General features: G+C 42.8%; 1 protein-coding gene across 2 annotated transcripts in view; it reads right to left on the bottom strand.

Annotated features, from left to right (window-relative positions):
• Positions 1–13,855, bottom strand: part of PTTG1IP2 (PTTG1IP family member 2) — a 58,963-nt gene that overhangs the window by 34,788 nt on the left and 10,320 nt on the right. For both annotated transcript variants that reach the window (XM_073677407.1, XM_073677406.1), the window contains exons 2-3: positions 2,303–2,355; positions 1,378–1,486 (exon numbers count right to left, since the gene is read on the bottom strand). In XM_073677407.1, coding sequence (XP_073533508.1) covers positions 1,378–1,486; positions 2,303–2,355 — 162 coding nt within the window. The remainder of the gene's footprint in view (positions 1–1,377; positions 1,487–2,302; positions 2,356–13,855) is intronic.

The raw sequence follows: 13,855 nt of genomic DNA on the forward strand, positions 1-13,855 counted from the left end.
TGAGCTTTTTGTTTTTCTTCCTCCTCTTCAAGAGTCATAACTTTTATTGGTACCATTGTGGGGTGTGTACGACATTTCAATCTCCTTTTACTGCATTTTTAGGAGGATGGGGAGCTGGGTGCACTTCGGCAACCCCCCGACCCCCCCCCCCCAAAAAAAGCTATTTTGGTGTTTAGATTTTTTTTATTCATTTCCTACAGGGACATGAACTTGCGATCGCTTGATCGCTGATACAATTGTCAATCTTTTAGGAGTTCTAACATGGCTGATTTTCATTAAAGGGGATATTGGAGATGGGAATACCTATTCCAATATGTAGTAGGTGTAATAATAATAATAATAAAAGCAAATACCTCCAATTAGAAATGTAGTACAGTTCTTCTGATTAGCTATGTTGCTTACCCCATGTGCAGGGCATTGCAGTAGCTTAGGTATCTACGGTTACAACCTCTAACAACTGCCAATATATGAGTGATTGTAACCATAGATACCAAAGCTACTGCAAAGCCATGCACGTGGGGTAAGCAACATAGCTAATCAGAAGAACTATACTACATTTCTCATTGAAGGTATTTGCTAATATTTTTACTATTACACCTACTACATATTAGGATAGGATCTTGGGAGATGTGAATACACCTTTAAGCGGCCTGCTGCCACGGTCACAAGGAGGAGAGATGGTTGCCTGAAATGATGGCCCCCTATGTTGAAGCCTGTCACGCTTGATGGCGGCATTTAAGTGGTTAAACTTAAACTGTTGCTTCAACTAAATACATCTAGGTAGGTGATAATTGTATAAGCGCTGGGACCGCCATTAATCCCGAATAGACAGGTAAGCGTGTAAGTGTGACCGCCACTGTCGAAGGGATTATTCAGGTAGTGAATGGAGTGTGTCGGTCTCCACCGCAGTCACGGCATGCTATTCATGAACCAGGAGTCTCAGGATGAGCAGTAACTATAAAACCGTCCCTGTGCAAAAATAGTGTATGGAATTGTGGGAGGACAATTATATACAAGATTTAATTACGACTTTATCATCCGATGTCTTTCACAATTATTATTATTATTTGATTTTATTTTTTTAAATAATAAATAAACTCCATGCATATGCATAAGTCATCATTTCTATTCAGCGAGCGCAATTTGAATAATCATTCGGCCAATTTGCATGTTAATATCTCACATTTGCATAAACATGTGTCCCTCCCCCCCGAAACCGGGGTCCATGTGTAGCCCCCCGGGGGACGGCATCTTGTCTGATACGTTTAGCTGCTAAATCCCCTGCAATCCGTGTATTGTGACAATAACACCACGAGACCACCCTCCCCTCCCCCCATAAACATAGACAAGTGGCGCCATGTAGAGCGGTATACTTACTCCAACAAGCCCCCCACCTGGCAGCCGACATGGCGCAGAGGGAAGAGGGGGGCAGGATGGATCTGACGGGGTAATCCAGACACGTGCTATTTGTTATACACCACAGGCACTGCGGGGGGCAACACAAAGACATTAACGACAGCAAATCAAGCTCATTTCACTGCTGGCGGATGCAGCAGAGCCGGAGCGCTCAATTAACCCTTTACAACGGAAAAAAAATATTTTTAGCCCCAAATACATTCATATAAAAACAAACAAAAAAAATGATAGGCTATATAAAACCAATCTATGAAAGTATTGACAATTCTGTACAGATTAATTTCCTTACATATTTATAGCTGTTTTCCTGACACAGTTCCAGATCCTCTGCATAGTAAGAATGAATGATGACATTTCTGCTTCCCTGCAGCCACCACTAGAGGGAGCTAACTGCATACTACTTCACATTCAGCTCAGGAATAAAACTATAAGCTCTTAGGCTCCATCTAGTGGTGGCAACAGGTAGACAAGATGACACTTTTATGACATCTTTTTGCTTTGTTCATCCCTGCCTTCCAAGATACAAACTTTTTTTTTGTCCATCAATGTTACCCTACGAGAATCAATTTTTTGATTTTGCACTTTCGTTTATACCTCCCTTAATTGCATGACTTGTACGATGCGGGTGGAGCGGGTTATGGCAACCATTTAAATGGTTAAACAGCAGCAATCAGTGCAAGCTCTGGTCGCTGCTGTTATAAGTACAGTAGGTGCCGGCGGTATAACACAGCTGCACCTGCCTGGTACAGAGCGGGCTCAGGTCCTGCACGCGCACCCTGAACTATGTATATATCATTTTTTTGGTAGGCTGAGTGAAAAAAAACATTAAAAAAAAAAAAACAAAAACAAACAAAAAAAACACATGAACCCATATAATAAAACTTACAGAAACGTTTTTCAGACATTCTTCACAGGACTTTCCAGAGTAGAAGCTGCAAGCTGCAAACAAGAGAAAAAACTATTAAATTGACAAAAAAACAAAAAAAAACCCACTATATAATAAGTTAGAAAAAATGTCAATCATTTTTGCAACTGAGGATTTCCCTGTATCCCCATGATAGTACTTCCTGGCCAATTAGAACCCAGTAAGTAGAAAGTCTGATTGGCTGCTTCCAGTATCCCTATGATAACACTGAACCGCATCAGGGTAGGATATATTGTCACAGAGCTGGTAAATTCCCCGGCCTCACAGCGCCCCTGCTCCGGTGGACTGTAGTCAAGACGTTCCACCTATGGCTTCAGCTACATGAAAAATTGCAGTTTTCCCCTTTCAAGAGTCTAGTCACAGCCTCTGTCTCACACCAATTTCTACTCCTTCTGCAGTAGCGGCTGTAATCTGATCTCTCAGTGAAGACAGAATTGAAAAGTTTTTGACGGCGAATTAAATGGGAGGAGGAAGAGATAGATATATGGGAAAAAGGGGCACTAATTTCTCCTTCTTGCAGTAGCGGCTGCAATCTGATCTCTCAGTGAAGATAGGATAGAAAAGTTTTTGACAGTGAATGAAACGGGAGGAGGAAGAGACATATGTGAGAAAAGAGGCATCACAAAGTTTCTTATTTATACAGTTGATTTATGAAAAGAAATAAAACACAAAAAACCTTTAACCCCTTAAAAGCCCAAGACGTACTAATACGTACCTGCACCCTGACTTAAGAGCCATGTACGGAATAGTACGTCATGGCGATAGAGCGCGCACACAGGCGGTGCGGGGCGTTCGCCGCCGGGTGTCAGCTGATTGTCACAGCTGACACCCGGTGCTATGTGCTGGGAGCGGTCCCACACCGCTCCCGGCACATTAACCCCCGCATTGCTGCGATCGAAGTAGATCGCAGCATTGCGGGGGCAAGGGGAGGTGATCGGGATACTCCCCTCTCCTGCCGGTGTCCAACGCAGCTTCCCGGATGTTGCCATGACGACCCGATGTCATCATGACAACATTCAGGTCACCAGACAGCAGGAAGATATTTTGGTCATGTGCAGTGCATGACCAAAGTATCTTCTGCATCTGCAGCGCTAACCGCCTGTATAGCACAGGGATGGTGCTCCATCCCTATGCTATACAGGCGCTCAGAATGTAAAAAGTGAAAGTCCCATAGTGGGACAAAGTATAAAAGTACAAAAAGTGTTAAAAAATGAAAAAAAAAATATAAAAAAAAGAATCCACCAAAATTAAAAATATAATGTACCCATCAATAAATATTATGAAAAAAAAACAACTAAAACAATAAAAGTACACATATTTGATATTGCCGTGTCCGGAACGACCTGACCTATAAAACTGTCCCACTAGTTAACCCCTTTAGTGAACACGGTAAAAAAAAAAAAACTAAGCAAAAAACAATCCTTTATCACCATACCGCCAAACAAAAAATGGAATAACACGCGATCAAAAAGACGAATATAAATAAAATGGTACCGCTGAAAACATCATCTTGTCCCGCAAAAAACAAGCAGTCATACAGCTCCATCAGCCGAAAAAATAAAAAAGTTATAGCTCTCAGAATAAAGCGATGCAAAAAAATATTTTTTCTCTATAAAATAGCTTTTATTATGTAAAAGCGCCAAAACATAAAAAAACAATATAAATGTGGTACCGCTGTAAACGTACTGACCCGAAGAATAAAGATACCTCATCAATTTTACCACACGCGGAACAGCATAAAAAAACCCAAAAACAAACAAAAAAAAACAATTCCTGAATTGTTGGATTTTGTTTATTCTGCCTCCCAAAAATCAGAACAGAAAGCGATCAAAAAATGTCACATGACAGCTGTCGATCATAAAAACTCGATATGATTCTGTTATCGCTGTAATCGCACTGATCCGAAGAATAAAGTCATCTAATCACTTATACCGCACGAGGAACGGCGTAAAAAATAAACTCTCAGGTTGGGGGTTGGGATTTTTTTCAAAAGTAAAAAAAAAAATGAAGATGATATGGCGACTAGTGTTGAGCGCAAGTGCTCGCTACTTCAGTTTGCATCGAGTGCTCGGGTATGCACTGAGTATCGCGGGTAATCAAGTGACTGCCATGCACGAGCGATCCCCGCATGTTTTTTTTGGGTGTCTAATAACTGTGAAACATGCGGAGCAGGGACTCGAGCATGTCACTCCAGCACTCCTGATACTTGGTGCTTACCTGAGTACTCGATGCAAACTCAAGTAGCGAGCACTTTCGCTCAAGACTAATGACAACTTATTTAATATGATGACCTAATGACATCAAATTATGTGTTGTACCTCTGGGTTCAAAATGTTCACTACACCCCTTCATAAAATCCTTGAGGGTGTACTTTCCAAAATGGGGTCATTTGTGGGGGGTTTCCACTATTTAGGCACATCAGGGGCTCTCCAAAAGCAACATGGAGTCCGCTCTCAATTCCAGACAATTTTGTGTTCAAAAAGTCACACAGTGCTCCTTCCCTTCTGAACTCTGCCGTGCGCCCAAACACTGTATTAGGGGTATTAGCATACTCAGGAGAAATTGCACAAAAGTTTTTGGGGTCCTTTTTCTCCTCTTACCCTTGTGAAAATAAAAAAATTAGGGCTAAAACATCATTTTTGAGGAAAAAATTTTTTTTTTTTTTTTTTCACGGCTCCATGTTATAAACTTCTGTGAAGCACCTGGGGGGTTCAGGGTGCTCACCGCACATCTAGATAAGTTCCGTGAGGTGTCTAGTTTCCAAAATGGTGTCACTTGTGGGGGTTTTCCACTGTTTAGGCACATCAGGGGCACATCCGCTAATTATTCAAGCAAATTTTACATTCAAAAAGTCAAATGGTGCTCCTTCCCTTCCGAGCCCTGCCGTGCGCCCCTAACAGTGGTTTTCCCCCACATATGGGGTATTGGCGTGCTCAGGAGAAATTGTACAACAAATTGCGTGGGGCAATTTCTCCTGTTATCCTTATGAAAATGCTAAATTGGGGGCTGAGAAACATTTTTTTGTGGGAAAAATGTGAAAATTTTATTTTCACGGCTCCATGTTATAAACTTCTGTGAAGCACCTGGGGGTTCAAAGTGCTCACCACACATCTAGATAAGTTCCTCAGGGAACTTATCTAGATGTGTGGTGAGCACCCTGAACCCCCAAGTGATTTACAGAAGTTTATAAACATGGAGCCGTGAAAAAAAAACAAAAAAAAACTTTTTCCTCAAAAATTATGTTTTAGCCCCAATTTTTTTTATTTTCCAAAATGGTGTCACTTGTGGGGGGTTTCCACTGTTTAGGCACATCAGGGGCTCCCCAAAGGCAACAAGGTGTCCGCTAATTATTCAAGCAAATTTTACATTCAAAAAGTCAAATAGCGCTCCTTCCCTTCCAAACCCTGCCGTGCACCCAAACAGTGGTTTTCCCCAACATATGGAGTATCGGCTTACTCAGGAGAAATTGCACAACAAATTTTGGGGTCCATTTTTTCCTGTTACCCCTGTGAAAATAAAAAAAAATTGGGTCTAAAGTAACATCTTTGTGAAAAAAGTTAAATGTCTATTGTTTTCTTCCACATTCCAAAAATACCTGTGAAGCACCTGAAGGGTTAATAAAGTTCTTGAATGTGGTTTTGAGCACCTTGAGGGGTGCAGTTTTTAGAATGGTGTCACTTTTGGGAATAAAGACCCCCTCAAAGTGACTTCAAACGTGATGTGGTCCCTAAAAAAATGGTTTTGTAAATTTTGTAGGAAAAATGAGAAAATCGCTGGTCAACTTTTAACCCTTATAGCTCCCTAACAAAAAAAAAATTTTGATTCCAAAATTGTGCTGATGTAAAGTAGACCTGTGGGAAATGTTATTTATTAACTATTTTGTGTGACATATCTCTGATTTAAGGGCATAAAAATTCAAATTTTGAAAATTGCAAAAAAGTTACACTATTATCGCAAGTGACGAGTCCTCAAACTCCACTGGAAAGGTGAAACCTTGGTTAGATCAGTAGCAGTGAGGTCCCGACACTTTACACTATAATGACATCTGCCACACGTCTAATATTAACAATTGTGAAACTATTCAGTGCTGAATCCTTCAGACATTATTCACTTTCTATAAACAGCTCCCTTGTAAAATCAATTATAACTAAATCAGTCAAAGTTGGGGATATTTCTTCACTTCCTAAAATTTTCTCTAGTAATGACAGGATCATGCTGGAAAAAGGTTTAAACCCTCCTCGACCGGAGCATTTTCCGTTTTCGTTTTTTGCTCCCCTTGTTCCCAGAGCCAGAACTTTTTTTATTTTTCAGTTAATATGGCCGTGTGAGGGCTTATTTTTTGCGGGACGAGTTGTACTTTCAAACGCCATCACTGGTTTTATTAAATCGTGTACTGGGAAACAGGGAAAAAATTCCAAGCGCGGTGAAATTGAAAAAAAAAAAAAAAACAATTCCACAGTTGTTTTTTTATTTTTACCACGTTCACTGAATGCTAAAACTGACCGGCCATTATTATTCTCCAGGTCGTTACGAGTTCGTAGACATCAAACATGTATAAGTTCTTTTTTATTTAAGTGGTGAAAAAAAAATCCAAAGTTTGCTAAAAAAAAAAAAAAAAAAAGAAAAAAAATTCCAAGACCTGTAGGGTCTCCATTTTTCGGTGATTGACAGCGACATTTAACTAGTTAACAGCCGCGGGTGGATCGCGATTGCACTCGTGGCTGTTGTGGGCACATGTCAGCTGTAAGAATCAGCTGACATCTGCCCGGTTCAGTGCAGGCTCAGCGCCGGAGACCGCGCTGAACCAGGGGATTACAGCCTGTGCGTACTATTACTGACCACGTCGGAAAGGGGTTAAAAGGGGAAAAGCTGCATTTATTTATTTTTTGTTTTATTTACTCAACACATCTGAAATGAGAAAAGAAAAATCTTTGTGAATGTTTTTGATTACAAACTTCCTACAATTACTATAGAACAGACCATCTCCATGGTAACAGACTACAAAAGGAACTTTCTGTAGTCAGAGCCTGCAGTCGTGTTGGTTTCTTTTGACAGTTTACACTGTTCTGTGGAGTGACAGTGGGATTCACTGGAGTAGTGCTGTCCCGTCTATCTACTGATCATCAGGGGTCCCAAATAAAATACTGATGGCCAATTTATATACAGTCTATCAACGCTGACCGTGCATTCCCTGCAAACTCATATATGGCAAAAAGACAGCATGTGCTTTAAATGTAGGATCGACACTGTTCAACCTAAAGACAGCGTAGGGGTAATAACTTTATCAAATTTTTGCCTAGTTGGCAACTAGAACCCCAAACTAAAGCCCTTAAAACTTAACTTTTATTAAGTTATATAACTCTCCTGAGGATAGTAGATATTAAAATAATTACATGAGCACAGGCAGCAGAGTAGGGTCGGATATTATAATCTGCAATTTTGCTTTTCCACTATGTGGCTATCCGACCAATTCTCATTGTCATGTATTTGTGGCCGCGGACCACCTATCGCATGTTAACACTGCCTATGTCTTATCATAAAATCCAAAATTAAAGCCTCCCCTAAATGTAGTATCTGCTGAGACATGATGCGAGGGACTCCTGCTCTCCTGTCTCTATAGCACACACAGATATGAGGGACTCCTGCTCTCCTGTCTGTATAGCACACACAGACATGAGGGACTCCTGCTCTCCTGTCTGTATAGCACACACAGACATGAGGGATTCCTGCTCTCCTGTCTCTATAGCACACACAGACATGAGGGACTCCTGCTCTCCTGTCTCTATAGCACACACAGACATGAGGGACTCCTGCTCTCCTGTCTCTATAGCACACACAGACATGAGGGACTCCTGCTCTCCTGTCTGTATAGCACACACAGACATGAGGGATTCCTGCTCTCCTGTCTGTATAGCACACACAGACATGAGGGACTCCTGCTCTCCTGTCTCTATAGCACACACAGACATGAGGGACTCCTGCTCTCCTGTCTGTATAGCACACACAGATATGAGGGATTCCTGCTCTCCTGTCTGTACAGCACACACAGACATGAGGGATTTCTGCTCTCCTGTCTGTACAGCACACACAGACATGAGGGATTCCTGCTCTCCTGTCTGTATAGCACACACAGACATGAGGGATTCCTGCTCCCCTGTCTGTATAGCACACACAGACATGAGGGACTCCTGCTCTCCTGTCTCTATAGCACACACAGACATGAGGGATTCCTGCTCTCCTGTCTATATAGCACACACAGACATGAGGGACTCCTGCTCTCCTGTCTGTATAGCACACACAGACATGAGGGACTCCTGCTCTCCTGTCTGTATAGCACACACAGACATGAGGGACTCCTGCTCTCCTGTCTGTATAGCACACACAGACATGAGGGATTCCTGCTCTCCTGTCTGTATAGCACACACAGACATGAGGGACTCCTGCTCTCCTTTCTATATAGCACACAAAGACATGAGGCACTCCTGCTCTCCTGTCTGTATAGCATAAACAGACATGAGGGATTCCTGCTCTCCTGTCTGTATAGCACACACAGACATAAGGGATTCCTGCTCTCCTGTCTCTATAGCACACACAGACATGAGGGATTCCTGCTCTCCTGTCTGTATAGCACACACAGACATGAGGGACTCCTGCTCTCCTGTCTGTATAGCACACACAGACATGAGGGACTCCTGCTCTCCTGTCTGTATAGCACACACAGACATGAGGGATTCCTGCTCTCCTGTCTGTATAGCACACACAGACATGAGGGACTCCTGCTCTCCTGTCTCTATAGCACACACACAGACATGAGGGATTCCTGCTCTCCTGTCTGTATAGCACACACAGACATGAGGGACTCCTGCTCTCCTGTCTCTATAGCACACACAGACATGAGGGATTCCTGCTCTCCTGTCTGTATAGCACACACAGACATGAGGGATTCCTGCTCTCCTGTCTGTATAGCACACACAGACATGAGGGATTCCTGCTCTCCTGTCTGTATAGCACACACAGACATGAGGGATTCCTGCTCTCCTGTCTGTATAGCACACACAGACATGAGGGATTCCTGCTCTCCTGTCTGTATAGCACACACAGACATGAGGGATTCCTGCTCTCCTGTCTGTATAGCACACACAGACATGAGGGATTCCTGCTCTCCTGTCTGTATAGCACACACAGACATGAGGGATTCCTGCTCTGTCTGTATAGCACACACAGACATGAGGGATTCCTGTTCTCCTGTCTGTATAGCACACACAGACATGAGGGATTCCTGCTCTCCTGTCTCTATAGCACACACAGACATGAGGGACTCCTGCTCTCCTGTCTGTATAGCACACACAGACATGAGGGACTCCTGCTCTCCTGTCTGTATAGCACACACAGACATGAGGGATTCCTGCTCTCCTGTCTGTATAGCACACACAGACATGAGGGATTCCTGCTCTCCTGTCTCTATAGCACACACAGACATGAGGGACTCCTGCTCTCCTGTCTGTATAGCACACACAGACATGAGGGATTCCTGCTCTCCTGTCTCTATAGCACACACAGACATGAGGGACTCCTGCTCTCCTGTCTGTATAGCACACACAGACATGAGGGATTCCTGCTCTCCTGTCTCTATAGCACACACAGACATGAGGGACTCCTGCTCTCCTGTCTGTATAGCACACACAGACATGAGGGATTCCTGCTCTCCTGTCTGTATAGCACACACAGACATGAGGGATTCCTGCTCTCCTGTCTGTATACGGGACAGAGAAAAACAAAGAATTATTTTGTTGCCCTCCACCACTGAAGTAGACATAAACACCACGTATCAGTTTTGCTCGGACTGTTTCTCTAAAAGTGTAATAATGCCTAGAAATGGAAGTGAAAAGGGAACTTTCTGACCAATAGGAAGTGTTAGCACCATAATAAAGAACTTTCTCTTTAAGGAAGGATATTGAGAAAGGTTATGTAGAGAGCAGTAAAGACACATTGAATTATAAACTCAGAATCTACGGCTCTGCGCTCGCAGAAATGTAATAGTATAGATTTATGGCGGCTGTGAAAACCAAAAATATAGAGGACTGCCAAAAATACAAAAGAACATTTACTGTGAATTATAAGACTTTATAAAGAAGTTCTCCAGAGGTGAAGAATAATAAAAAAAAAAACTCTGCATTTAGAGACATTTCCGATAATGTGCTTTATCTGGAGATAGATGTGACTATTCGGCGGCCGATCTCGGGTCGTTTTTCACTGGAATTAGTCTCCAGGCCTAAAATCAATGGCTATGAAATTAGTATTAAAAATAGCGACGCTGTATAAATCCCAGTAAAACAACGGTAAACAGTTTAATTGGCCGACATAAAAACTAAGGCGGGGGTGTACTTATTTTAGTGACACATGAACATTTCCAAAAGCCTCTAGTGGGAAAAAAAATGCAATAAATTTAATATTCCCAGGAATATGAAATAAAAATCTATTTATACTTTGGCAACCACCTACTTCCCTGTTACACTGCATTTTTATCAAAAGTGAAGTAACTTTGTTACAATCTAGACCTATGAGTCTCCATGGTAACAGACTACAAAAACCTTGTGTAGTCAGATGCTACCAGGGCTGTGGAGTTGGAAACCATTTTGGTGGCGTCGGTATAAAATGGACCAACTCCAACTCCTAAAATATATAATAAATTGGGTACAGTAATTCAATGCAGTTTGTGGGGAATATTTTTTTCATGAGAATTTGGGAAAGTTATGAAATGTCCTATAAATGTCTGTCCTATTCCTGATCTAAGGGTCTAGACTTTTACCTGAGATGAATCTGTGCTACAGTAAATTTATCACTTAAACATGAGCCATGAAAGAGGGAGTCCGAGTCATGCAAATTAACGAGTCCGAGGTTTGGCTTACCGACTCCACAGCCCTGAAAGGCACACTCTAGGCCGCATCCCGACTAGCGAGAGGCACACTCTAGGCCGCATCCCGACTAGCGAGAGGCACACTCTAGGCCGCATCCCGACTAGCGAGAGGCACACTCTAGGCCGCATCCCGACTAGCGAGAGGCACACTCTAGGCCGCATCCCGACTAGCGAGAGGCACACTCTAGGCCGCATCCCGACTAGCGAGAGGCACACTCTAGGCCGCATCCCGACTAGCGAGAGGCACACTCTAGGCCGCATCCCGACTAGACAAGCCCGACCTCACTCAATACAAGTGAATGTACCACCCCCGATGCCGGATAATCATGAATCCGCGAGCTATGTGAGCAAGTCTGCAGTCACAATGACGGCAGACTTTCGTGCTAATCTTGGACAACCCCTCTAAGTCTGCATCAGAGCTGTATACACCAAAAGGCAGGATATTTTTTAAGCGAAACTATTCGCAAAATTGTCATTTTTATTTTTTTAAATAGAAACTTTGCACGGTTTCATCTTGATTCAAAACTCCCCATGAAGCTGTCAGTTTCGGTCATTAAATCTGCCCTAAGTCCAGGATTTGCATCGTGATACGGATGCACAAATGTTCCTACATTCTGAAATGGCCGAAAAGGCATATTTTTGGGGAGGTTTTGATAGATTAAAAGTTAATGCGAGTTTCCATTATATTTTCTGAATCAATTCTTTATGGTTTTTAAGATCTTTCCTTGCTGTCATTTGTTAGAAAGCATTGTTTTTACTTCCAGGGGATAGAAATCTATCCCTTTGCACGGCTCAGTACAGTACAGTCATCCGAGACGCGTCTTAAAATGAACCCCACTCCTGCGTATCCATCCTTGAGAGTAAAAGATAAAGCTGACTGAAAACAAGCAGAGATATTGAAAATCAAGAATAATTGAAATGGAACCCGTCTACAGGTTTATACAGTTCTAAACAGGGACGCCCCCTGTCCTGAGATGCCCCCCCGAAGAAGTTGGGCAAAACGCGCGTTAGGGCAGAAGGACGCTACCACTTACACTTATCATATTGGGATAACGAACTGTGGACAGGAGTGGCGCTGTACCCTGTAAGGACAATGTTTCATCTGTGTAACGCCGAACTCATTCCTGTCTGAACCACAATGTAAAATTTAAATTACACGGAAATGAAGCATAAATGAAAATTCACCAAGCGTGACATTGGTAGACAAGAGAGCCTTGTTCTAAATCTTTACGACTTTATTGGATTTTATGGAAATCTACACGCGGCTACTGATGGCTGAGAAAACAACACTTATCGGGTGTCCCCATGTGACTGATGACTTTTGATAACCCGGGTCCCAGGAGTTGGACTAATATAACGACGCTAATTATTCTCATGTGGCTGTCAGCCGAAACAAGACCTCGGTATATGTGTTCATTTGCTTTTGGTTTAAAGGGATAGGCAAAAACGTCTGGAGTCGAGCGCCTCTGCGGATTAGTCTATACCATAAAGCAATGCTAGTGTATGTGTGTGATGCAAACAGCCCCCATATCTCAGCTTCCTGGACAGTGGGGTAACGACAGCTGAGATTCAGGACCTGTGATGCTTTACGGTTCCGGTCTCATCATTCTTTTTTTTACTCAATCCTTAACATTTGCTGTCTTGAAGTAATGTAAGAGATTAGTGACGGCTCAGGATCAGTGCACAAATAATACCGCCACACAGAGCCTATGTAATACTGCTGTACCAATATGCAGAAAAGACCCTCAAAACAAATTTTAGGCAGAGCCAAAAAAAAAGGGCCACCACATAGAGCTGCCGTCACGCTTGGACTGGTAGTCTGCTGGGCTGGGCAGATTGCTGGTGGGCCGCCTGCTCAGTCGAAGCAGAGACTACACTGATAAAGCCAGTCCTGCGTTCACACTGCAATTTCCTAGGGTAGAAGAACATGTGGTGACATTATTAATTTATTAGACTCTAGCTGGGTGCAGGACCTGTCAATTGTGATCATGTGGCCATGATCACAGTCGACAGGTCCTGCACCCAGCCAGAGTCTAATAAATTAATAGTGTGCACAGAGACCATACCTCTTTCCTGCTTTTTATTGGCCACTTTTCCACTATTTTGGCTGATTATCCGTTCTCTGTGACTGTTCAGAATCTCTGCACTCACTGAAAGTCATAAGTTACTTACTGGTAACGGGATTTTTCGGAGACCATGACGGCACCACGAGAGAGGGAATCCGCCCACCAAGGACAGGAAACCTACAGGCTTAAAAGGGGCGGCCCTCCCTCTCGCCTCAGTTTGGATTACAGAGCATTGAGAGGACCGCCAGGTTAGTAGACATAGCAAAACAATCATAAAAATAACATTTTTATACAACACCACTAAGTGAGAAAAGGTTGTAATTAATAGATGAGGAGTGCTTCCATAAGGTGAAGGGAGGAAATATAAGGGTGCCGTCATGGTCTCCGAAAAATCCCGTTACCAGTAAGTAACTTATGACTTTATCGGTCGACCATGACGGCACCACGAGAGAATTGCAGAGATGAAGAAGTTTAGGGAGGGACCACCCTTCTCCCAAATGTGAGGTCAGACGAACCACCCAAATCCAGTCT

This window comes from Phyllobates terribilis, unplaced genomic scaffold (assembly GCF_046119375.1).
Source record: "Phyllobates terribilis strain yellow unplaced genomic scaffold, ASM4611937v1 Scaffold_4__5_contigs__length_816908805, whole genome shotgun sequence".
NCBI lineage: Eukaryota > Metazoa > Chordata > Amphibia > Anura > Dendrobatidae > Phyllobates > Phyllobates terribilis.